This window comes from Leptonychotes weddellii, chromosome 15, assembly GCF_054177405.1.
Source record: "Leptonychotes weddellii isolate Sample4059 chromosome 15, ASM5417740v2, whole genome shotgun sequence".
In the NCBI taxonomy this organism is placed as follows: domain Eukaryota; kingdom Metazoa; phylum Chordata; class Mammalia; order Carnivora; family Phocidae; genus Leptonychotes; species Leptonychotes weddellii.
The window spans coordinates 12101690-12127569 of record NC_138383.1 but is presented as its reverse complement, the minus strand read 5'-3'; the positions used below and the strand labels follow the sequence as shown (position 1 = coordinate 12127569).

General features: G+C 37.7%; 1 protein-coding gene across 1 annotated transcript in view; it reads left to right on the top strand.

Annotated features, from left to right (window-relative positions):
• The window catches only part of HELZ (helicase with zinc finger), a 164269-nt gene that overhangs the window by 84415 nt on the left and 53974 nt on the right, over positions 1–25880 (top strand). The window contains exons 17-24 of the mRNA XM_081805952.1: positions 1141–1320; positions 1832–1936; positions 7867–8045; positions 11074–11192; positions 12562–12707; positions 13996–14143; positions 17402–17585; positions 22467–22695. Coding sequence (XP_081662078.1) covers positions 1141–1320; positions 1832–1936; positions 7867–8045; positions 11074–11192; positions 12562–12707; positions 13996–14143; positions 17402–17585; positions 22467–22695 — 1290 coding nt within the window. The remainder of the gene's footprint in view (positions 1–1140; positions 1321–1831; positions 1937–7866; positions 8046–11073; positions 11193–12561; positions 12708–13995; positions 14144–17401; positions 17586–22466; positions 22696–25880) is intronic.

Below are 25880 nucleotides of genomic sequence, written 5' to 3'. Positions count from 1 at the left end.
CCAGGGTCCTGGGATCGAGCCCGGCATCGGGCTCCCTGCTCCGCGGGAAGCCTGCTTCTCCCTCTCCCACTCCCCCTGCTTGTGTTCCCTCTCTCACTGTGTCTCTTTCTGTCAAATAAATAAAATCTTAAAAAAAAAAAAAAGATTTTATTTATTTATAATTTGAGAGAGAGAGACAAAGATAGCAACAGAGATAGTGAAAGAGATCACGAGCAGGGAGGAGAGGGAGATGCGGGCTCTCCTCTGAGCAGGGAGCCTGCCTTGGGGCTTAATCCCAGGACCCTGAGATCATGACCTGAGCTGAAGGCAGATGCTTAACTGATTGAGCCACGCAGGCACCTGCCCCTCTTTGATACCTTTAAAAAAAACCAAACTGCTATTTTCTGACTTAAGAACTTCGTAAAGGTTTAATATCTCTTAACCAGGAACATACAGGTTTTTTCTTTGCCTCTTGTTTTAAACTTCACTAAAGAGAGCTTCAGTGGCCTAGAATTTGAAATTCGGTTTGTCTCCCTTTTGCATTTTACTTGATGTGCAAAGAAACTAATACTTCTTTATTACCCGAAAAAAAGTTTTCTGATCCTTTTATGTAACAGAGGGAAATTAAATTTTTGAGACATTGCCATTACTATTTATAGACTTGGTAGCAGCTAGACTAGAAGTGTGTGTGCTTTCTTTAGTTATCAAAATCTTTTTTGAGGGGCGCCTGGGTGGCTCACTTGTTAAGTGTCTGCCTTTGGCTCAGGTCATGATCTCCGGGTCCTGGGATCGAGCCCCACATCTGGCTCTCTGCTCGGCGGGAAACCTGCTTCTCCCTCTCCCACTCGCCCTGCTTGTGTTCCCTCTCTCGCTGTGTCTCTCTGTCACATAAATAAATAAAATCTTAAAAAAAAAAATCTTTTTTTGTACTTGGAATAGGACAAAGTAATTAAAGTGAGGTTTGATTAACATAGTGAAGCACCCTGCACTGACTCTCTTGGGTAGTTTTCTGAAAAGAAGTTTTAGAATAAGCATTTGTTTTTGTAGATGCTCTGCTTCTTCAGTATTTTTAATGGTTCAGTAAAATTTAGGATTCTCTCATGTTGTGTTTTGTTTATTTATAAGGTGCATGTGTTTAAAATAAATTTTTATTTTCTGTAGACAGTGGGATGAGCAGTTGGATCCTCGGCTAAATGCAAAACAGAAAGAGGCTGTTCTGGCCATTACAACTCCACTTTCAATACAGCTGCCTCCTGTTCTCATCATTGGACCCTATGGGACAGGCAAAACATTCACTCTAGCTCAGGCTGTCAAGCACATACTCCAGCAGCAGGAGACGAGGTGAGATGGTGGTATGTGTGCTCCGATTTCATCATTAGGGCACAAGGCCTCTGTCCTTATTGTGAGTACAAAGCTAAGGCTAGCAAGACCACTTTAATTCAGCTTGTGGGGGAAAAAAAAAACACACACCAAAACCCCAAAGGACTAAAATTTGAATTCTTTTAAAACATACTGTTTTTAAAAACTGGCAGTGTAGAGAATGATACCTTTTAAATAGCCATCAAAATTCCAAGTCTGCAAAAGGAATTGTGATATATGTTATAGCCAAAAGAGTTGGGTGCGTAAAAAATGTTCTGTGTGATAGATTTAAAAAGAATTTGGGGGAACTTGTTTCCTTTACAGCTTAAAGAGTAATGGTTTCCTGAAAACATCATTGAGTAATATGTTGGAGATTGCTGAGTAGGTTGAGGGAAATGTATGATATTAAGATGGCCCCTGCTTTTGTTTGGTATTATACTGCTTGAGTAGTTTTGTGTTTTATCATTCTTTTTATTTGCACCATTTATTTCAGCAGGATCCTCATTTGCACCCATTCTAATAGTGCTGCTGACCTCTACATAAAGGATTATTTACATCCATATGTAGAAGCAGGCAATCCCCAGGCAAGACCTCTCAGGTATTTTTTAAGGCTTATTATGTATCTGTATCATACTTTATTATTCTTAAGAAAAGGTGTCTGTAAAGATTTTAGTAACTTGAAGAACACAAAATCTTTAACTGTATGTTGGCATTTGGAGGTGATGCCTTTTGAAGCAGTCATTTAAAATTAAGGAAAAATTTAAAAATCTTTGACCACATTCATTTCTTAAACATTAAGTAAAGAGAAAGACATCCTTTTTTAAGTTTTGTATGTAAAAATGTTGTTGCAATCTGAGCAAATTTTGATGTGTACCTCTAAAAGATACTATGATGAAATAATATAAATATGATTTATTTAACAAATTTAATTAAAATTCCAGCATATTTTGCATGGCAGAGTAGTCATGCAGTAGATATAAAATTTTGACTGTGATCATGCAGGTAATTTCATAGAAGCTACACTTTAGAGAAGCATGAAATATTGATATGATTTCTGCAACAAAATGTATTTGACTGGTATTTAAAACTTTTTGCAGTCATTTAAGAAACAAAGCGTCAAAAGTTTACATTGATATAGAAAGGTCGTCTTAAATGTATATGGATATGAAATGTACTTAAATACGGATTGTGGGGGAATAAAATCCTTTTCTTCAGAAAACAATAAAGAATCATTGAATGGTTGTTTATACACCATTTGCTTTCATTGTTATATGAATTAATGTTTAGTTTTGCCATTTTACAAACTAATAATGTCATGCCCTGTGTTGTTCGAATACAATTATTGCTTACAAATTAATTTCTAACCACACTTTTGAATCATAATCCACTAACTTTTTATTTCTAGTTGAGTCCAGGCATGGAAAAATGAGATTACGCTATTTAATTCTTAATAACCACAACCAAAGCCATTTGAATGATTTTGCAATTGCATTAAAAAGAACAAAAGAGAAAAACGTGGTGTGGCCTGCTAACACAAGTTTTTATGCCATACTTTGTTTTCACTCTGGAAGATAAATTAGAGCAGAAATAATTGTTTTAAGTAGAATCCAGTTGTATTTAATAAGAAAATATCACATATATACAATCGCTATAAATGAAAATGTGGTGTTCATCAGTAACTAGTTTGCTTCAGATTCTAATCTTCTTTAGTCATAAGTAAAAGCTCAGTAGCTAGTAGCAGTGTTGCTATGAGTGTTCTTACTTTAATGGAGGTGTTTCGTTTGCTTTTGTTGTTGGTGTGTGTGTTTATGTTTGTATATGTGTGTGGTACGTAGGAACTGTGACAGCCTCAATTGTCATGGTGTGCTTGGGCTTGGAAGCAATGAAGTAAAGCCCCCTCACATCTTGATTGACCTAGGATAGGTCATTTGTTATTTGGGCCCGAAGAACTGTTGTTGATTCACATCTACCATGTGACTAGCATTATGTTTAACTTTTCCCACGTAAAATTATGTTTTGAAGGTTATAATCCAATAGGTAGTGCGTCTAAATGTGTAGAATAAGAAGTTACGTCTCAGTAGGGTACGTGTGTAGTTGTAGTGGCCCAGATAGAGAAACTTGCTCTTTAGCAGAAAATCTCACCTCTCCGTAAGTCTTAAGAGTGGTTCAGTCAGAAAGCTGGAAAAGTATTTAAATACAAATTTCTAGTTATTTCATTTAGTAAATAGAATAAAATAAGAAGAGGCTTGACTTTTACTAAATCTTTTCTTTTTGTGGTCCTATATTTTCACCGTGGTTTTTCTCTTTGGGAATGGTGTTAACTTGTAAATGTATTTCCTAGGAGGATAGTGCACTGAATTATTAAAATTTATTAGAACCATCTGTACTCAGACTAATTTGTAATTATCCTGATGGACAACAAACATGAGAGGTATGGGAGATGGGATAGAGGAAATTAGCATGGCTGAGCACTCTGGGGAGAGCTTTATCTGTCCCAGGATACAGGGGAAAGAACACAAGGGGGCACTAAGTGTCTGCGTGTGACTTTGAAGATGTGCTGTCTCTGTGGTGTACGACGGCTGAAGAGTTTGCCTTCTGCTTAGTGTAGTCTAGAGTGGGCCACAGTAAATGCCATAAAGTGTGAAAATGGTCATAAACGTTAAATAGTTTAATACAGTACATATGTTCAAATATACACACTTAATGGTTGAAATGTATAAAATTCTATTACTTGCCAGGAGTTGAGCTTAAAATATTTGGGGATGGAGGTCTTAGAAACCATTATAGATTATATTTCGTTATTCCATTTAAATTAGTAGACCTTAAGACGGACTAGAGAGGAAAACACAGTTTCTGTGTGTGGTTCTGAAGATCGGTATCTGGTTCTGGCAGACTTATTACTTAGTAGATGGAGGTTATCTATGGAGAGAGAGTATATTTATTGCTTTCTGGGCAAATAGAAGGTATTTGTTGTTTTATACAGATCTTCAGAGTAATAGATTTTATTCTGGGATCAGGTCTTTCTGATTCTGTAGTATCTTGTGTAATAACATTTTGGGGGGTTTATTTTATATGAATTCAATACATGAATAAAATTTCAGGCAATCTCCTACTCTAACAATCATAATTCATGTGGGATCTGTGGATGGTTTGTTCCTAGAAATATGTAAATTACTTAATCGGTGTCACATTTCATACTATGAGCTTGAAGGTGACACTTGTCACTATTCTGCAGTTTTTATTTTTATTTTTTTAAAAAGATTTATTTATTTGAGAGAGCAAGAAAGTACATGAGAGGGGGGAGGGTTAGAGGGAGAAGCAGGCTCCTCGCCGAGCAGGGAGCCCGATGCGGGACTCGATCCCGGGACTCCAGGATCATGACCTGAGCCGAAGGCAGTCGCTCAACCAACTGAGCCACCCAGGCGCCCTATTCTGCAGTTTTTTAAAAATGTTGGTTGTGTTTTAAATAATCTTATCTTATAGACAGTGTCTGCCTTAAATGTTGCACAAAATGAAAGCACCAAGAAAATATTTAAACTTTTTGAAGTCAGCACCAGAATATTGTACTTCTAAGGAAATATAGGCTTAACGATCAAACTTTTTCTTTTTAGTAGCTTCAACTTGAGGTGGTTTTCCAAGGTAATTGCAAAAAAAGTCAGTAGTGAGACTTAGAACTTCAAGTTTTATTTTTCCTTTGAGGGCAAAGTGGTGCTTGGCATTAGTATTAATGAGTAATTTGAAAAACCATTTTTCCAGTTTTACAATGAAATTTTCATTTAGGAAAGTATGGAAAATATAGAAAAGAACAAGGAGGAAAATAAAATTATCTGTAATCTCAGCACACAGCGATAAATACTACTAACATTTTGGAGTTTAGTTTCTAGTAATTTCTGTGTTTAAATGCACATATTTTAGTTAATATTAATGGAATCATAATTTTAAATGATTTTTTTCAGCTAATTTGTAAAATGAGAGTTTTCATTTACATAAAAGTAAATTCCGCTTTGCTGATCTAATTATTTTTTATTAAAACCTAAAACATGTTGTTTAACCTTTTTGTATCTATCTATTTAAAAGATTTTATATATTTGTGAGAGAGAGCGAGCACGAGCGGGGGGAGGAATAGGGGAAGAGGGAGAAGCAGGCTCTCTGCTGAGCAGGGAGCCCGATGCAGCCCCCAGGATCATGACCCAAGCCGAAGGCAGGCGCTTAACTGACCGAGCCACCCAGGCACCCCCATTTTTGCATCTTTTAGAAGTGATATTGGTTACTTTTACCAAGTTTACAGTCCTTCCTATCAGAGTAATGCTTTTAAAATATATTTCTTTACTTTTCTAATTTATATATATATATTTTTGCTTCGCTTAAAAGTAATAACCAGTTTTTAAGTGTATCATGAAAGGTGAGAATACATTTTAGAAGATCATTAGATTAGGTTTTGTGCATATTACATTTGAGCTGCCTTTTAAATATCCTAAAGGAGACAAATGTTAAATAAAAAGTTGATATGCATTCTGGAGATGAGGTCTTGGCTGGAGAGAGAAAAATGTGTTAGTCACTAGAGTACTGGTGGTGATTGAAGTCATGAGCCTGGCTGAGATGGGCAGGGAGAGAATAGGGCCCGAGAAGAGGAGTGTGATGAGTAAGCCTAGGGGAACTCTAACCTAGAGAGGAAGAACGAAGGCAAGGAGAGGTTGAGTCATGGAAGCTGAGGGCAGAGAGTGTTGCAAGGAGGGAACAACCACAGGGCTGGATGCTGCTAATAGTCAAGTACTGTGATGGGCCTGGAGAATATCCAAAAGAGTTAGTAACATGGACGTTTGTATCCCTTGATCGGACCCCATGCTCTCCTGAGTTCTTTTTTACTTCTTTGATTGCTTCTTGCCAGTTTTCTTTACTGTTTCCCCTTCTTTTCCCTGCCTCTAAATGTTGGGGTAACCATCAGTCATTCTCCCAACTAGTTTCTTTTTTATCTACACTTATTCTCCAGCTGCTCTCATCTAGTCCCAAGGCTTAAATATTATCCCAATTGTGTATTTCTTGTCCCAGACATTCTCCTGAACTTCAGACTTATACATCCCCCTGCTTATTGACTATCCCGACATGGATGTCTGCTACTGAATTTGTCCACGACTGAATTCTGTTCTCACTTCAAATCTGTTCTTCACTTTGACCATCTTTGTAAACACCACTGTCGTTCATCTAGTTTCAAAGGCACAGAATCATCCTTTCTCTTAAATTGCACATCTGGTTCACTAAATCCCGTCAGCATTACTCTCAAAATGTGTAGTGAATCCAGCCATTTTCACATCTTTCCTGTTACCACCCCTGGTCCAAGCTGTCATTTTTTTCTTGTCCAGACCCTTACAACAACCTCCTAGCTGGTCTCCCTGTTTCCCTCCGCTGCCCCTGCCTCTGTTCCAGTCGGTGGTGTGTTGCAGCCAGCTTGTAGTGGCTTGTGAGAACCAATCATGTACATGTCTTCCCAAGTTCATGTTTGGTGACATCATGTTGGTAGCTTGAAATTGGCCATGGTAGTGGACTTTACACCACAGAAGTCAGCAAACACTACGGATCTGCTCCACCCCTACCCTCCAAGCTGGTTGTTCAGCATTTACCAGCACACCACTGTCCAGCCCTCCCCCTCCCAGCTCCCCAAACTATATATTCTGTCCAGAGAAAGAGTGGTCCTTTACCAACATAAGTCAGATCATGTGACTGCCCTGTCAGAACTCTCTGATAGCTTTCCATTAAAATCAGAGTAAATCAAAGCCGTTATGAAAGCTGGGAAACCATGTGATTTGTCTCTGTGCTGGAGCATAGTAGACACCCAGTAGATCTTTGTTATATGTGAGTGGGTTAGAGATGGGTGGGTGGGTGGATGGATGGATGCCTTGTTTCTGTACCATTTTAGTAGTCTATTGCATGAGGCCTATTAATATTTTTCTTTTGCAATTAATGGAAGAGATGGTCTTTCTTAAGATTTTTCTGATTGTCCAAAATTTAAATTTATTTTTAAATCTCCTTTAGATAATTTAGGTAAATCTCCTTTAGATTTAAACATGGGTGTAAGAATTCTGAGGTGAAATGCAGATAACTTTTAAGTTTCTGTTGCAGGTGTGCAATTCACTTTTTTTTTTTTTTAGCATAGAGAATTACAATATGAATTAAGTATATTTTTGTAAGAATATTCTAGAAAAAAAGTAATTCCCAAATGGGAATCTTTTGAACTGAAAAAACTATAGTGCTTATGAAACTGTTTGTCATTCTGTTGTAAGATTAATCTGAACACTTAAAAATAATTAGATATTTATTTTATGATAGTATATATGCTTTCTGTTTGAATCCTTTTTTGGTAGGGCATAGTCACAGTTGTATGTTAAATTCTAATTCAGTAGAGTGTTAATGGTTACCAGATTTATTTGTTAATTTTCAGATATGGCAGTCTTAATATAATAATGTTAATTTTTTGATTATGCTGGTAAGATGTTAATAAATATAAACAGGAAATATTATCTTCTTTTATAGGGTATATTTCAGAAATCGCTGGGTAAAGACTGTCCACCCAGTTGTGCATCAGTACTGTTTGATCTCGAGCGCACATTCCACCTTTCAGATGCCACAGAAAGAAGATATTCTTAAACACCGAGTGGTTGTTGTTACATTGAATACTTCCCAGTACCTCTGTCAGTTGGACCTTGAACCTGGTATGCTGACTCAAGACACAGATAGGGTGTCTCTAAATGCATAGGGTTTCTGCATTCAGTTTAGACCAGGGGTTGGCAAACTATAGCCTGTGGGCCAAATCTGGCCTGTTGTCTGTTTTTGTAAATAAAGTTTTATTGCAGGGAACACACCCATGCCCATTTATTTACCTATTTATTATGTATGGGTGCCTTTGTGCCACAGTAGCTGAGCTGAGTAGATGCAACAGAGATTGTATGGCCAACAAAACCTAAAGTATATACTGTTTGGCCCTTTACCAAAAAAAAAAAAAAAAAAAGTCAACCCCTAGTTCAGACATTTGAGTGACCACTATTCTGTTTGTTCTCTTATCAGATGGTATTTACTTACTATTGGTCATGTGAAAAATTCAAATTTGGATAGTGTTGGTTTTTTTTTTTTAAGATTTTCTCAAGTTTTTGCTTTAAAATGCTTTTGTGTTACACAGTGTAGAGATAGCAATCATGATAGGTTTTTTTAAGACATACTATTAAGATTATTATATTTAAGTACAGGAATCTGTAAAATCAAACTAATACGAAGTACAGATAAAAGGTGACAAGTAATTCTGATAAGTATGGCAGAACTTAACCATCAAAAAGTGGTACCACTTTAAGGTACTTGCTTTGGAAGAATATTCATTTATTACTGCCATATTATAATGGTTGACATTGCTCAACACTTTTTTGCTCTCTCCTTTTGGAATTGCTTTCAGAGCCAGTGACAGATTCTTTTGCACATTGGAGTCCCTGGAAGGTAGATACTGTTCTCTTCACCTTGAATTCCTGGCATCTGGCCCAGGGTATAGATACCTGGAGGCCCTTGATAAACCTCTGTTTATCTTAAATGAATGAATGGTGGCCAAACTTTCTTTTTTGGGGGTAGATTTAATTTTAGAAAAGCTTCAAAATCTTTCTGAGACATGTCTGGTAAATAAGGTAGGTGATCAAATTGAGCAATACCATTAGGGGTAAAAAAAAAAAAAAAGAGAGACGTGCCTCTCATGTAATGAGACTTATTTTCTTGTGCATGCAGTTCATAGCTGGCTGGTGAGGGCAGTTACAAAAGCAGAGTTTCAAAAATGTTTTGAACAAGTGACTGCATCATTGGAGTGAGTTCTATTTCCTCCCAACTGACTTCTTTGAATGGAACAACACTTATTTGAAATGTAAATTTTGGTATGTTTATTTAACAATCAGTCTCATTACTTCATGGTTATACTCTGCGTATTTGCCACGTAGATGAAATGCCCAAACCTCCTAACAGTGTAGTTTTGTGGGGAAGTAAAGAATGGCTTTGAAGAGCAAGAACATGGAAGAACAACTTAGAAGTTGCCTATGTCCTTTGTTCTGGGCATTGCTTATATTTGATTTCATTTAATTCTTGTATCAGCCCTCTGGAGGGAGGGTTCTTGGACAGATAAGAAAACCAAGGCTCAGGCTGAATCCGTTTGGTTAATTCAAGTTACCTGTACTAGCTTAAGCAATAGCTGTAACAGTTTCATGATCTATCCAGTTCCTGATTCAAGCCTAGCTCTATTTACTTGTTATCTAATGAAAACAGTAGTTTTTAAGTAATTAGTTTTGTAGAACAAAAAACACAGTCTCATTAACAGGGAGAAAAATGCCCAAGCGTCTATCACGTTTAGGCCACTGTCAGGAAATAGACAACAGTTATTAATACTTACATTATCAACCATAACCATTTGTATGAATGGATGATGATGGTGGTTATTACTGCCAGTTAGTAAGATTTAGAAGGTTCCCAACCAAAAAACAAGTTGCATTACAGAGTTGCATAAAAAATGGTTTGGAACTTGCTGATATTCATAGAAATAGGGATAGCAATAGAGGTTCAGTTCTTGGGCCCTCCTCAGAGGAGGCTAATTAATCCAGAGAGTTTTATAACTTTGTCATTCTGTTGAGACACTATTTTGTTCTTTTGCTATGCTAGTAAAAAGAAGGCCCCCTTCTTCCTAACTCGGTGTATTGGCCATAGGGGAGAACTTTTTCCTTCTCCACATTGAGACCGTGAGATTTTTGCCTCTTTCCCCCCACTTAAGGGCAAAAGGACTTTCTCCTCCCTTCTGTACACAGAATCTTGTGCCCCAGGGTGAGTGGCAATAGCATTCAAGATGTGAGATGCCTCCTACTCTAGATACTTGACATCTGTCTGTCATTTTTTGCACACTGGTGATTCTGTTTTTCAGCCAGGGTAGGCTGTTAGACTAAATAATTTTATATACACACACACACACCCCTAAATAATCAAATTAGTGAATTGCTAATCGATAACCTCTTTGTTTCAGTCAAGGTTGGATTATAACTTTCTCCCTTATATTAGATTTCAGGTATGATTTTCTTTATTGTTCAATACGTATGGTAAAGCTAAAGTTACTTATAAACTGCCATTGTTTTATTTTTGATATTTCGTCACATAAATAATGAGAGGACTATCAGTGTCTAGTTGCCAGCCCTTCTTTTTTGATGAAAAGCTGCTATCTTGTACTTCAAACATCTTTTTTTTTTTTTTTAAAGATTTTATTTTTATTTATTTGACAGAGAGAGACACAGCGAGAGAGGGAGCACAAGCAGGGGGAGTGGGAGAGGGAGAAGCAGGCTTCCCGTGGAGCAGGGAGCCCGATGCGGGGCTCGATCCCAGGACCCTGGGATCATGACCTGAGCCGAAGGCAGACGCTTAACGACTGAGCCACCCAGGCGCCCCTTCAAACATCTTTTTTATATGTATTCAGTCAACTATTCCTCTGGGGGGTCCTTAGCACCAGATGCCATTTCATATCTATTATTGGGTAGAATAGTTCTTTCTTTTCATCTCCGTTCTTTAAATAATGATTTAAATTAACGATTTTCTAAATTGAGGATTGGCATTACAAGTACTCGTAACTCTGAAATGAGCCCACTGAACTCTTGCCTTAGCAGAAAAGGAAAGAACTGCTGCTGCCTTTATTGCTGCTGTGTGTTGCTTTACTGTGTTTATTACTGTGCTTTGTAGGGTTTTTTACACACATCCTGTTAGACGAAGCTGCCCAGGCCATGGAGTGTGAAACCATTATGCCTCTAGCGTTAGCAACTAAAAACACTCGGATTGTCTTGGCTGGCGACCACATGCAGGTATGCGCCCTCTGAGTCATCATATTGAAGGAACTACTAATTATATTTTGATGTTTAATATTCTGTTTTCTAAAACGTCCTCTGAGATTGTGCTATGTATTACAGTTTAAGTACTTTAAATATTTCTGTACTAATAATGAAAAATACTGCTTTTTCAGAAGGAAAATTACTATCCCACTGTTTTTTTTCCTTCTTTGAATAGGGAGTGGAATGAATGAGTCTGTCAGTGTTATAATTTTCATGTTTTTAATTTGAAGATGAGCTTTCTAGAGTGTGACTATTTGATTTTTACTTTTCTTTAGAAAATAAACTTAAGTTATCCTTCCTACAGTTCCCCAGTTCTTGTCCCTAGCATTTGTTTTCATGAAGGGTTGATTTTTTTTTGCCATCATAGGAAACAGAGTATACTTAATTCAAAATGATAGCCCACATCTCAAAGAATGTGTCTGATTTTATGTATTTCAGTACCTATATAAGGAAAGAGAGAGAGAATTTTTGTATTAATCTTTGTTTTACGAAGTTGCAGTTTGAAGTTCTTTCTCTTCTGCTGTAACCAGGATTGAACCTATATAGTATTGTAGCTCTGACGACATCCAGGAAAGAGCTGAATGTAGAGGAAGAAATTCTGTTTTTGTTTCTTTGCCAAAAGTAGTTTAATTTTGTTCTTTAGTCATCAAAGGTATGATCAAGAATGGCTCCTTATACTTTATGAGATAAAAAGCATTATTTTACTGATTATTAAATTAAATTTTTTTTTTTTTAAAGATTTTATTTATTTATTTGAGACAGAGAGAATGAGAGAGAGAGAGCACATGAGAGGGGGGAGGGTCAGAGGGAGAAGCAGGCTCCCCGCCGAGCAGGGAGCCCGATGCGGGACTCGATCCGGGGACTCCAGGATCATGACCTGAGCCGAAAGCAGTCGCTTAACCAACTGAGCCACCCAGGCGCCCTTAAATTAAATTTTTTAGTCATAGGCTGTATATCCTTCCAGCTCACCCTTTTAAATAGTTGATCGGTTTTAGTGAAATAACTGATTAACTCTCCCAGTGATGCAGTGGGTTGCATCTCTGAAAGTTAGTGAAGTAATAGCTATTTATTATTATGTTGGAGGAGCTCTTTGTTAATCTATGTGTAGAAACTCTGTGCTACTGTTGATATACTGAAATGAAAAGTTAGAAATTTTAGCCTAGTTCTTTATAGTAGTAAAATTGTTCAGAGAAAGTATATTCGATTCTGCTTATTCCAGCATTCAGCATGTTGAGATTTAGTACATTAGAGGTTTCAGCGTAGTGGATTTTTTTATAAGTAGGTCAAAAAAGTGCTACTTGCATATTTAGTTAAATTTTCTCTGTATGTTTGTCTGTTACAGCTCAGTCCTTTTGTTTACAGCGAGTTTGCCAGGGAGAGAAACCTTCATGTTTCATTACTTGATCGACTCTATGAGCATTACCCTGCCGAGTTTCCATGTAGGATCCTCCTATGTGAGAACTACCGCTCCCATGAAGCTATCATCAAGTAGGTGTGAACTGCCCCTTCTGTATCACACTTCCTGCAGTCTGGTGGGTGCGAACTCTGTATGGCACTGGTACGAGGGACAGACTGTTCCCAGCACAGTTACATGGTGTCCCTAGCATTGCAAATTATGTTAAATTTTATTTCTGAAAAAGAGTACCTCAAAGGTCAGCTGCAATTTTTCACAGAATAGGCAATCCTGGAAACTAAAATTTTAGTTTCTACCAGTTATGATGTTTTCCTGTGACTAAATATGTAATATATATGTAAAACTACATGAGGTAATAAACAGATACATTGACAGAACACATAGTAGTTTCTTTTATGTCTGGCTGTGTTATATAAGGAATCTGTTTTAAAAGTAGGGAAAGAAGGGAGGAAGCAAGTAAGGAAGGAAAAACCATGAAACTTAGTCATAAAGTTTTTAAAGTTTTCTATTTAATACAGTATGCCTCTATAAAAGTAAAAATATCCTAAGTGACAGCTCAATGAACAGTCACAAATTGAACATACCTATGTAACCCGGCCTCCAGATGAAGAAACAGAACATTAGCAGCACTCTGGAAAGCCCGTTTGTGCTCCTTTCCCATCATTACCCCACCAAAAACTTAGTTTTTTAAAGTTTAGTATAATTTAGTAATATTGATTATGTTAGTCAGTGAAAACCATTTTTAGGTTTCTCTGAAAACAATAAGATAGATATAAAAATAAATTTAGATTTAACTATGGCTTTTATCAATCTCTCAAAATGTGGTTCTCCTTATTGTTGCCAGTCATTTGCTGCAGTCAGTAATGAATCAAGTACTTAGTATTTTTCATCAGTAAAAAGTATTCTTTTTGCAGCTGAAGACTTGAATGTCCTTCGGTTGTATGTGTTTCAGTGTCTATATATCTTTGTGTTTGCATGTGTAAGTAAATGATCCATATAAATAAAAATATGTATTAACCAGGAAAATAGCTAGCAATTTCCTCATAGAGCAAGATTCTTATCTAGTATTGACTATTGTCATTTCTTCCTTTTCTTTCTATATTCTGGCTTCACATCTGACCAGATTCATTTAGCAATGGTATACTAGGAGCCTACTCTGTTGTTATTGCTGTGATTAATTTTGGGGACAGTCTTGCCCTCATAGGTGTTAGGTGTTTGAATTAAAATTAATCATGGACATAAAGCAGCATTATTAGAGTTGACTATAATTTATAGTCAATATAATTTTTTTCTTATGGATAAAGTTAATTTTGATGATAAATCACTATTTATTTATTTATTTATTTTGGTCTTTTTTGGCAGTTACACCTCTGAGCTCTTCTATGAGGGCAAACTGATGGCCAGTGGAAAGCAACCAGCACACAAGGATTTCTACCCACTAACTTTCTTTACAGCACGAGGGGAAGATGTACAAGAAAAAAATAGCACAGCTTTTTATAATAATGCAGAGGTACCTTAGTTCTTTTGCAGATTATTGACATTTTCACAGTCACATGGTCAATTCTTGTTGACTGTTCATTTACGATTTTGGGTTGACGTCCTATTGTATGTCATTTACATGAAAATAGCATGTAAAGTTTATTCTTCTTGTATTCCGTTGATTTGTTAAGATCAGTCTCCTGTGGGAAACAAAAACTGATTTACATTTTGATTACATTTGATTTGCATGTCTTTTTTTTTTTTTTAAGATTTTATTTTTTATTTATTTGACAGAGAGAGAGCACAAGCAGGGGTAGAGGAAGAGGCAGAGGGAGAGGGAGAAGCAGACTCTCCACTGAGCAGGGAGCCCGATGTGGGGCTCGATCCCAGGACCCTGGGATCATGACCTGAGCTGAAGGCAGATGCTTAATCGACTGAGCCACCCAGGCGCCCCTTGATTTACATTTCTTATGACAAAATACAAAATACATTACTTCGTTTAAAAGAAAAGCCAATATTATTTTCATATAATTATTATTGTTAGCTGACTAAAATAGACTGTGATTATATTTCATAGTACATACTCAAATGAGTTGTTATTTTATTTATTTAAAGATTTTATTTTTTATTTATTTGACAGAGAGAGAGAGACAGCAAGAGAGGGAACACAAGCAGGGGGAGTGGGACAGGGAGAAGCAGGCTTCCCGCGGAGCAGGGAGCCTGATGCGGGGCTCGATCCAGGACCCTGGGACCATGACCTGAGCCGAAGGCAGACACTTAATGACTGAACCACTCAGGCGCCCCTCAAATGAGTTATTGTTTTAAATGAGTAAGGCTTGAATTGCAGAATCCTGTGCTCCGGAGAGATTATACAGGCCCAGATGACAGTGTGGCTAAGCCATTATGTGCTATGACCTGTATGATTCTCTTATAGTTTCTGACTTTCTAAGTTTAGAGAACGTGGGTAAATGGTCAGGCAGCAGACAAAAACCTGGTGAAGTCTTTAAGGGCCAGCAGGCCAGAGACTCTGGGGTTAGGTTCTGGCTGTCATAAGGGAGTGGAGTTCTGGACTTCAGGAAACCCAGAGGAGGGGGTATGCTTGGTTGGTCATTAGAGGAATGGGTCTTGATCTGTGATCTCCATTTCCCTTTCTTCTCTTGAGTCCCATGCTTTACTCATTTTATTTACAAAGAAATGGGTCTTACTGTGTAACGGTAATTCATCTTTCCTTTTAAAAATTGATCAGAGGTCTATAGTTAGAAGGCAGTATAAGAAAATCAACTGCTGTTAACTGTTCAGTATAGGTGTTCTGCAGCATAGAGCTGTGGAAAATGGGATCTGATGCTCACCAGCTGCCCAAACCACCTGGAGTAACTCTTTCATCCCAGGGAGCTAGGGGAGAGGGGAACTGCCTCTCAGCTACTGAGATAGCCTTTCTGTAAGAGCTGTGTGGGGATGGGTGCAGTACCTAGCTTGAATGCCCTGGCCTCCCTCTTCTTACTGAGTTTCTATACACTTTGTTGAATAAATGCTTCTCAATTTCTTGTAAAGTTTTTGATCAATCTCCAGAGACTTTGCAAATTTTGACCAGCTTAATAGATGTCTGTCTGGGAGAGAAGTTTCCCCAAGCTCCTTATATCACCATTCGAAGTCTATGTATTTTGACTTCAGTTTTAGGCATCCCTTCACAGAGGGATGAGGTGGAGAAATGGTTTTGTATTGCTTAGTGGTAGGAACTCTGTGTGTATGTTTGGGTGGGGCGGGCAGTAGAGGTGTCTCCCCAACTTTCATCTACCCCCATATTTAACAAAATGGGAGAAGATAGGTTTTTCTTATTCTTTATTGCAGTAGACTCAGGCCCACCTTTCTTGTTCCTTCTAGTGAGAGCGCCATACCTTCAGTCCAGTTTACTCTTCAGAACCCTTGGGCAGTCTATATATCTGAAGCACTTGATGTTAAATCATTGTGACAATAGGGAGACTCTAGTACATACCTCTGTCATTCATTGAGTTTGTATCTGGCAGTGAGAAGTGAATCCTAGCTGATAATCCTCAAGTTCTTGAAAGAAATAAAAATACTGTCAAATGTTATTAAGTATATTTAACATTGTAAATGTAAGTACATATTATTAACAAATATTAAATAATGTTATTTAAAATACATTTAAAAAGCTTTATTCTCAGGGCGCCTCGGTGGCTCAGTTGGTTGAGCCTCTGACTTTCGGTTTCGACTCAAGGCTTGATCTCAGGGTTGTGAGATCGAGCCCCACATCAGGCTCTGTGCATAGTCTGCTTGAAATTCTTTACCCCTCCTTCCCCTTCCCCTCTGCTTTTCCCCCTGCTCGTGAGCGTGCACGTTCTCTCTCAAATAAATAAATAAACTCTTAAAAAAACAAAAAAAAAAACAACCAGCTTTCTTCTCTATGCTCCTAGAGTCTTGCCTGACCCTTTGTTGAGCCTACCGTTTTCATATATATATATATGGAATATACATACATATATATGGAATCTGTTTTCTAAATATACAGCAATCTCTCAGCAGGCAAGGAACATGTTTTATTAATCATTGTTTCCTCCACTGCTCCAAGCATTGAAACTTCGATCAATTCATTGTATTAAAATAGATTGAATAAATTCAGTTGGGTAGAATATGGTGTTACCTTATTGTAAGGTTAATTAAATGGCTTGGGCAAACTTGTATTACTAGGAGGCAGTGAATCGTCCAAGTGTCTCTCCAATTCAGATTTGTCTTAGTCCCAACTGTGGTTATGTTAGCTGTTGGCTGCTTTGCTTAGTTGTATCAGTGGGGGACGGTGACAGTGCTAGATCTTGTACTGCTGAGACTTAATGGTGGCACTGACTCTAGGACTCTTTCAGTTGGCTGTTCATTTCACTGGCCTCGTATCGAGTGAATGGACTGAGAAATCTTGGGAATGTGGGGAATTGCTTCCCTGACTCCGTAGATGGGGTTGCCAGTTTCATGGCCCTATCTTTGTCCTCCTCCCCACATAGGAAATTGAACCTGTCCCCATTTAAGAATGGAGGCTGGATAAAGGATGAAGGCCATTTGCCCATTACATTGTGTCTGATATTCATGTTTTCCCTGGGTGCATTTTACTTGGGTAGAATTTTACTGTTTGAAATGTACATAAAATTTTTCTCCTTTTGTTTCAGCAAAGCATTACTCCTATTTAGAGGTAGTTTTTAAATGACATTTGCTAAAATGGCATCCTTTATACATTTGCTTCAGTTACGCTATCTTTAATATGCATATGTGTGTTTGTTTAAAGGTGTTCGAAGTGGTGGAACGTGTGGAAGAGTTGAGAAGGAAGTGGCCAGTAGCGTGGGGGAAGTTGGATGATGGCAGTATTGGTGTGGTGACGCCATATGCTGATCAAGTGTTCAGGATACGTGCTGAACTTCGAAAAAAGAGATTATCTGATGTTAATGTAGAAAGGGTGCTAAATGTTCAAGGTAAGTATTCATTGAACTAAGTTATTCAGATGCTTAAATCTTAGAGTGTGTGCACATTTGATTCTTAATTCTCAAGATCTTTTTTTCTGGACAAGCAGTTGTGTATTCATTTCATACCAAATTCGTTAATGCCAAATTTGGCAATTAAAGGTCAAGCTCATTTACGTGTTTAATACATCTTTATAACCAGATGAAAGAAGCAGGAACAAATGGGTTTTTTCAGTGACCATAATGGTGTGAATGCCACACACTACATCTGTGTGCAATAGTTACAATCACAGTAGTGTGTGCCACCTCCTGTCACTGTACTGTATCTGAAGACTGATTTGTTCATAAAGATTTTCAAAAACTTGAACCTGTCAAGCATATTCTGTTTAAATGCATTTTTAAAGGCACAGTTTGTTTTTTATCTATAGACGTTCCTAAGTGAATAGTTACCAGGAGCTCATTTAAATTGCCTTCATGTAATTAGTTGCTATAGAGTTTGTGCTTTTATTTTTTTGAAAAGATTTTATTTATTAGAAGGGGCGGGCAGGGGTGGAGGGAGAGGAGAGGGACAAGCAGACTCCCTGCTGAGTGTGGAGACCGATGTGGGTCCCAGTCCCAGGACCTGAGATCGTGACTTGAGCTGAAGTCCGATGCTTAAGTGACTGAGCCACCCAGGCGCCCCGAGTTTGTGCTTTTAAATATATGTAGCAACACTATCATGTGAGTGCTGGAAAAGTCCAGTATAATTACAGTTTTAGGTTTCATGGGAATATACAATAGTAAGAGTAATACAGTTTTAGGTTATGGGGACAAAATAGTTCTATATCATGTGTTGTCCAGATCCCTCAGAATTTGGGCATTTGTTTCAGTATTTATTTACATTTTAGTTAACATATAGTGTAATACTGGTTTCAGGAGTAAAATTCAGTGATTCATCACTTACATACAACACCCAGTGCTCATCACACCGAGTGCCCTCCTTAATACCCATCTGCCATCTAGCCCCTCCCCAACCCACCTCCCTCCACCAACCCTCAGTTTGTTCTCTGTTGTTAAGAGTCTCTATGATTTGTTTTCCCTTCCCCTCTTCCCATATGTTCACCTGTTATGTTTCTTAAATTCTACATATGAGTGAAATCATATGGTACTTTTCTTTCTGTGATTAACTTATTTCCCTTAGAATAATCATTCTAGTTCCATCCATGTCATTGCAAATGGCAAGGTTTCATTCTTTTGGATGGCTTAGTAATATTCCGGCCTCTGTGTGTGTGTGTGTGTGTGTGTGTGTGTGTGTATGTGTGCGCGTGTGCGCGCGTGCGCGCGGTGTACCACATCGTCTTTATCCATTCATCAGTTGATGGACTTTGGGCTCTTTCCATAGTTTGGCTATTGTTGATAATGCTGCTATAAACATCGGGGTGCTTATACCCCTTTGAATCTGTATTTTTGTATCCTTTGGGTAAATACCTAGTAGTGCAATTGCTGGATCGTAAGGTAATTCAGTTTTATTTTTTTGAGGAACCTCCAGAGTGGCTGCACCAGTTTGCATTCCCACCAACAGTTCAAGAGGGTTCCCCTTTCTCCGCATCCTCGTCGATACCTGTTGTTTCTTGTGTTGTTAATTTTAGTCATTCTGACAGGTCTGAGGTACATGGTTTTGATTTTTTTTTAAGATTTTATCTATTTTAGAGAGAGAGCGAGTATTGAGTGGGGAAGAGGGACGGAGTGGGAAGGAGAGGGAAAGGGAGAGAACCTCAAACGGACTCCCTGCTGAGCACGGTGCCCAGTGTGGGGCTCGGTCCCACAATCCTGAGATCATGACCGGAGCCGAAACCAAGAGTAGGACACTTGACCGACTGAGCCACCCCCGTGCCCCATCATTGTGGTTTTGATTTGTATTTCCCTGATGATGAGTGATATTGAGCATCTTTTCGTGTGTCTGTTAGCCATCTGGATGTCTTCTTTGGAAAAGTGTCTATTTGTGTCTTCTGCTCATTTCTTAACTGGATTATTTGTTTTTTGGGTGTTGCTTTTGATGAGCTCTTTATAGATTTTGCATAATAACCCTTTATCAGATATGTGGCTTGAAATATCTTCTCCCATTCCATAGGTTGCCTTTTAGTTTTGTTGATTGTTTCCTTTGTTGTGCAGAAGCTTTTTATCTTGAAGTCCTACTAGTTCATTTTTGCTTTTGTTTCCCTTGCCTCCAGGGACATGTCTAGTAAGAAGTTGCTCCAGCCGAGGTTGAAGAGGTTGCTGCCTGTGTTCTGTAGAATTTTGATGGTTTCCTGTCTCACGTTTAGGTCTTTCGTCCATTTTGAATTTATTTTTGTGTATGGAATAAGAAAGGGGTCCAGTTTCATTCTTCTGCATGTGGCTGTCGGTTTTCCCAACACCATTTGTTGAAGAGACTGTCTTTTTTCCTTTGGATATTCTTTCCTGCTTTGTTGAAGATTAGTTGACCATATAGTTTTGGGTCCATTTCTGGGTTTTCTGTTCTGTTCCATTGATCTGTGTGTCTGTTTTTGTGCCAGGACCATATTTGCTTAATGACTACAGCTTTGTAATATAGCTTGAAATCCAGAATTGTGATGTCTCCAGTTTTGTTTTTCCTTTTCAGAACTGCTTTGCCTGTTTGGGGTCTTTTGTGGTTCCATACAAATTTTAGGATTATTTGTTTTAGGTCTGTGAAAAATGCTGGTAGCATTTTGATAGGGATTTCATTAAATGTGTAGATTTTTGGGGGGTAGTATAGACATTTTAACAACGTTTGTTCTTCCAATCCACGAGCATGGAATGCTTTTCCATTTCTTTGTGTCCTCTTCAATTTCTTTCATAAGCATTCTGTAGTTTTTAGAGTACAGATCTTTTACCTCTTTAGTTAGGTTTATTCCCAGGTATCTTATGGCTTTTGCTGCGATTGCAAAAGGGATCGATTCTTGATTTCTTTTTCTTCTGCTTCATTTTTTTTTTTTTTTTAAGATTTTATTTATTTATTTGACAGGGAGAGACACAGCAAGAGAGAGAGCACAAGCAGGGGGAGTCGGAGAGGGAGAAGCAGGCTTCCCGCGGAGCAGGGAGCCCGATGCGGGGCTCGATCCCAGGACTCTGGGATCATGACCTGAGCCGAAGGCAGACGCTTAACGACTGAGCCACCCAGGCGCCCCTGCTTCATTTTTTGTATATAGAAATGCAACAGATTTCTGCACTTTGATTTTATATCCTGCGACTTTGCTGAATTCATGTATTAGTTCTAGCATTATTTTGGTGGTGTCTTGTGGGTTTTCTGCACAGAGTATCATGTTGTCTGCAAATAGTGGAAGTTTGACTTTGTCCTTGCCGATTTGGATGCCTTTTTTTTCTTTTTGTTGTCTGATTGAGGCTAAGGCTTCCAGTACTATGTTAAATGGTAATGGTGAGAGTGCACATTTGGGCTTGCATTTAGAAGGAATATTACCAGTAAGATAGGAAGCACCCAAAGGAGACCTAGGATAAGTAATGGTCTAAAAACTGCCACGTGGGGGGAATCAGAAATGATTGAAAGAACCTGGGTTGTTTGGCTAGAGAAGACTGAAGATTGATATTAAAACTGTATTCAGAAATTTGTAGATTTGTCACAGAATGAGGAAATAGATGTGTTGCTATAAGAAAGAGCAGAAGCGGGCGCCTGGGTGGCTCAGTTGGTTAAGCGACTGCCTTCGGCTCAGGTCATGATCCTGGAGTCCCGGGATCGAGTCCCACATCGGGCTCCCTGCTCGGCGGGGAGTCTGCTTCTCCCTCTGACCCTCCCCACTCTCATGCTCTCTCTATCTCATTCTCTCTCTCAAATAAATGAATAAAATCTTTAAAAAAAAAAAAAAAAGGAAGAGCAGAAGAAAAAATGTTGTGCAAACTAGAGTCTCAGTAAGCCTTCCTTATGCAATCAGCTGTGTCGGCCTTTGGTTAGGGAGAGGCTAGATGACCTTGCTTCAAGGAATGGTCCTTGTGTTGAGTGGGACCTTAGATGAGATAATCATTAAGGCTGGTTCCAGCAATAGTATTTTTTTAAATTTTAAAAAATTTATCATTTTAACCATTTTTATGTGTTCATTCTGAAAGTGTCTTTCCAGTTCAAAAATACGTAAAATGCCACAGTTCCGTGGCATTAAGGACATTCACCTTGTTGTGCAACCATCACCACCATCTGTCTCCAGAACTCTTTTCATCTTGTGAAACTGAAATTCTGTACCCATTAAACAATAACTCCCTGTCCCACTTCCCTCTTCCCCCTGGCAACCACCATTCTGCTTTCTCTCTGTGAATTTGACCACTCTAGGTACTTTATATAAGTGTGGTCCTGTGGTATTTGTTCTTTTGTGACTGGCTTATTTTATTTAGCGTAATGTCTTCAGGGTTCATCCATGTTGCAGCGTGTGTCAGAATGCCCTTCCTTTTTAAGGCTGAATGATAGGGGTGCCTGGGTGGCTCAGTTGGTTAAGGCTGAATGATATTCCATGGTATGTATACACCACATTTTGTTTATCCATTCATCTGTCGATGGACACTTGGGTTGTTTCTACCTTTTGCCCCCGTGACTAATGGCTGTTATGAACATGGGTATATAAATTATCTGTTTGAGATCCTGCTTTCAGTTTTTTTTGGGTAAATGCCCAGAAGTGGAATTGCTGGATCCTGTGTTAATTCTATGCTTAAATTTAATTTTGTGTTTTAGTTTTATGTTTAATTGTTTTAGGAGCTGCCGCACTACTTTCCAGAGTGTTTTACATACCCTTTGACATTCCCACCTGCAGGACATAGGAGTTTCAGTTTCTGACGGACACTTGTTACTTAGCAATAACATTTAAAAACTGAAATGCTTTGTCTTAAGTCTCTTATTTATTTATTTTTTTATAGGAAAACAGTTCAGAGTTTTGTTTCTTAGTACAGTACGTACAAGGCATACTTGTAAACATAAACAGACACCGATTAAAAAGAAAGAGCAGCTGCTGGAAGATTCCACAGAGGATTTAGATTATGGTTTTTTATCTAACTACAAACTTCTCAATACTGCCATCACAAGAGCACAATCCCTGGTTGCTGTGGTGGGTGATCCCATTGCTCTGTGCTCTATTGGAAGATGCAGGTAATTATGTGTTACTGATTGAGATGTTAAAGGGGGAAAATGTAGAGTAATTTGCATCCCTATGTATATACTTATTTATATGACCTCTTGGCTAATTAAAGTCAGGTTCAGTCACCTGATATCCAGTGGGAACACAAAAATACATTGCTTTGGGTCTATTCATTATGTTCATAATTATGTATTCTTTCATTTAGTCGTCACTCAGCAGATATTTCCTGAGTGCCCACTATGTTCTAAGCACTTTTCTAGCCACTAAGAATATATCAGTGAACAAAAATGACTAAAAATCTCTGCCTTTGTGGGCTTTACGTTTTACTGGGGAGGAGAGGAAGACTGAGAATAAACAAAATAAGAATACCCTGTAGTCTTGCACGTGGTAAGTTCAGTGGAAGAGAAATAGAACATTAAGGGGAATTAGGAGTGATGGGGGTGCAGTGGGCTGGTTTGTGATTTATGAAGTGTGGTCAGAGCATCCCTCACTGAGAAGCTGACTTTGAGGTGAGGGAGTGAGCTATGCTGTTATCTGGGGTAAAAGTGCTCCAGGAAGAGGGAACAGCTTGTGCAAGGGTCCTGAGGTGGTTTTGTGTATATGTGTATCTTTGATGGAGACTGAATTTTATATTGATATTATTTCATTTTTTCCCCTTCATTATTGTGTCAGCTTGTTTTTGATGAATTTCCTTCTCCACTTATTTTCTCTCAAGGCTTCTCAGTGTAAATGATTCTTCGTGTTTGGTTAATCCAAGGGTCTTAAAATTAAGGAGGTTAGGAGTGGTTATTACTTGTCTTTGAATAGTGTTGCTAGTATTAGATTGTAGTCATAAGGAAGTATTTCTACTAAAATGTAGTTAAAATATCAAAATAAGAAATTACTGTTTATACACTTATTGTATATATAGGTAATGGGAATTTTAACTGTTTGAAGCCAGTCATATAAGACTTGGTCTTTATAGTGTTGAAAATTATGTTACCATTAACAAAAAAACAGTTGAACAGAAATTTATAATGTATATTCTTTTATGGAAAAGAAATGCACTAGGGATTCCTTAAAGTTGTGGAAGTATTCTAAGACCTGTCAACGTGAATTCAGATAGTAGAAAGCGATGTAGACAGTCCCAAATATGCCTTGGGTAACTATTTCTTTTTGATATGTTAGAATTAAAGTAGACAGAGTTGCTTAAACCAAGTTTTCTATTGCGATATAGATACGGCAGCATTTTATTGTCTGTTTTCCTGTTTCAGCAGGAAGAAGAATTCTATGGGAAGGGAGACAACTGGGACCTTTAATAATAATCTGCATGTATTAGAGTTTAAGACTCCAGAAGAAGTTAATGTACTTTATAGGGGAAAGCCATTAACAAAGGAATCAAGTAGTTTTAATTTATGGTTAGGTTATGAAAAATAACCGTTTATTTAAAAAGGAATCCACAAAATTCTAAATTAGCTATAAGTCACATGATTTTTTTCTCCCTACACAATACAGTTAACCTCTCTGAAAATATTTTGCCTAGCTTATAAATTAATTTGTAGTCCTTAATACACTCCAGCTGAGTAGTAAGAAATAAGCAACCAATAGACCTGGCGTGGTCCTGAGTGGTCCATGACTTATTTATGCATACCTAAACAGTCCTATTGTAAAATATCTTTTTTTTTTTTTTTTGAGATTTTATCATTTATTTGAGAGAGATTGGCAGAGGGAGAAGCAGACTCCCCACTGAGCAGGGAGCCTGACGCAGGGCTTGATTCCAGGACCCCAAGATCATGACCTGAGCTGAAGGCAGACACTTAACCAACTGAGCCACCCAGGCACCCCAAAATATATTTAATTTCATATTAAAAAGATAGATTTCTGTTCATTTTTGGCCACTAATGACAAAAAGTTGGGAAAGGGAATATATTAATTCCAGGTTACAAATGAATAAAACTAGGTATAATAATTTGGCTTTTCTCCTAAGAATTCTACTGTAGTTACTTTATTTAGTTATTTAGTTATTTAGTTACTTTATTAATATTAATATTATTGAAAGCATTTTTGGTTAGAATATTGCTGTGATATTTTACCATTTTTGTTTATATTTATCATTTGAAAAATGTAAGAATACATACAGTTTGATTAGAATTTAATAGATTAAAACATAAAATAGGACAACTTATTAAAAAAAAACTAGGGAAAAAAAACCAGAAACTGTTGGGGGAATAAATAGGTATAACAATAGCCTTGAGCCAAACTTATTTTGAACTCTTTTTATAAATAATGTCAAACATTTATCAGTATATTATTTTTTTAAAAACCATTTCTGTAGAGTTGTATTATGCTGTGAATTCCATGAGATCAGCATTTTTTATCCCTTCTCTGACATAAATTGTTACTTTTCTCAGAGCAAATAGGTGAATAGTTCTTTGTGAGGCCATGCTGTCAGAATTATCTAGGGCTAATTTTTAACTTGTAGCCAGGTCTATTGGTTGCTTATTTCTTACTACTCAGCTGGAGTGTATTAAGGACTATAAATTAATTTATAAGCTAGGCAAAATATTTTCAGAGAGGTTAACTGTATTGTGTAGGGAGAAAAAAATCATGTGACTTATAGCTAATTTAGAATGCTCATTATCTGTGTTATTTGGACACTTTAATCACGGCTTTAATCCAAGAGCTGATAGTTGAAGGGTATGGGTATTTGTGCTTTAATCTTTCTAATTTTATTAGAAATTAATTTAATCTCATAATACAAGTAAACTTGGAGGACATAGGCGATTTTTTCTCTTTTTTTTAAAGCTTTCAGCTTTTCACCATTAAGTATGATGTTAGCTTTGGACTTGTATATGGCCTTTATTTATTTATTTTTTAAAATATTTTATTTATTTATTTGAGAGAGAGAATGAAAGAGAGCACGAGAACGGGGTGAGGGGCAGAGGGAGAAGCTGACTCCCTGCTGTGCAGGGAGCCCGATGCGGGGCTTGACCCCAGGACTCCGGGATCGTGACCCCAGCCGAAGGCAGACGCCCAACCGACTGAGCCACCCAGGCATTCTGACATATATGATTCTTAGGCACTATAATAACAGAGGAATGAAGTCTTTGTAGTTTGAGTTAATCAGCCCCACCTGCACTGTGTCCCATTCAGTATTTATGAAAAACTAATATATTTCCAAATACTAAATTTTCAAGGAATAATTATTGTGTATAGT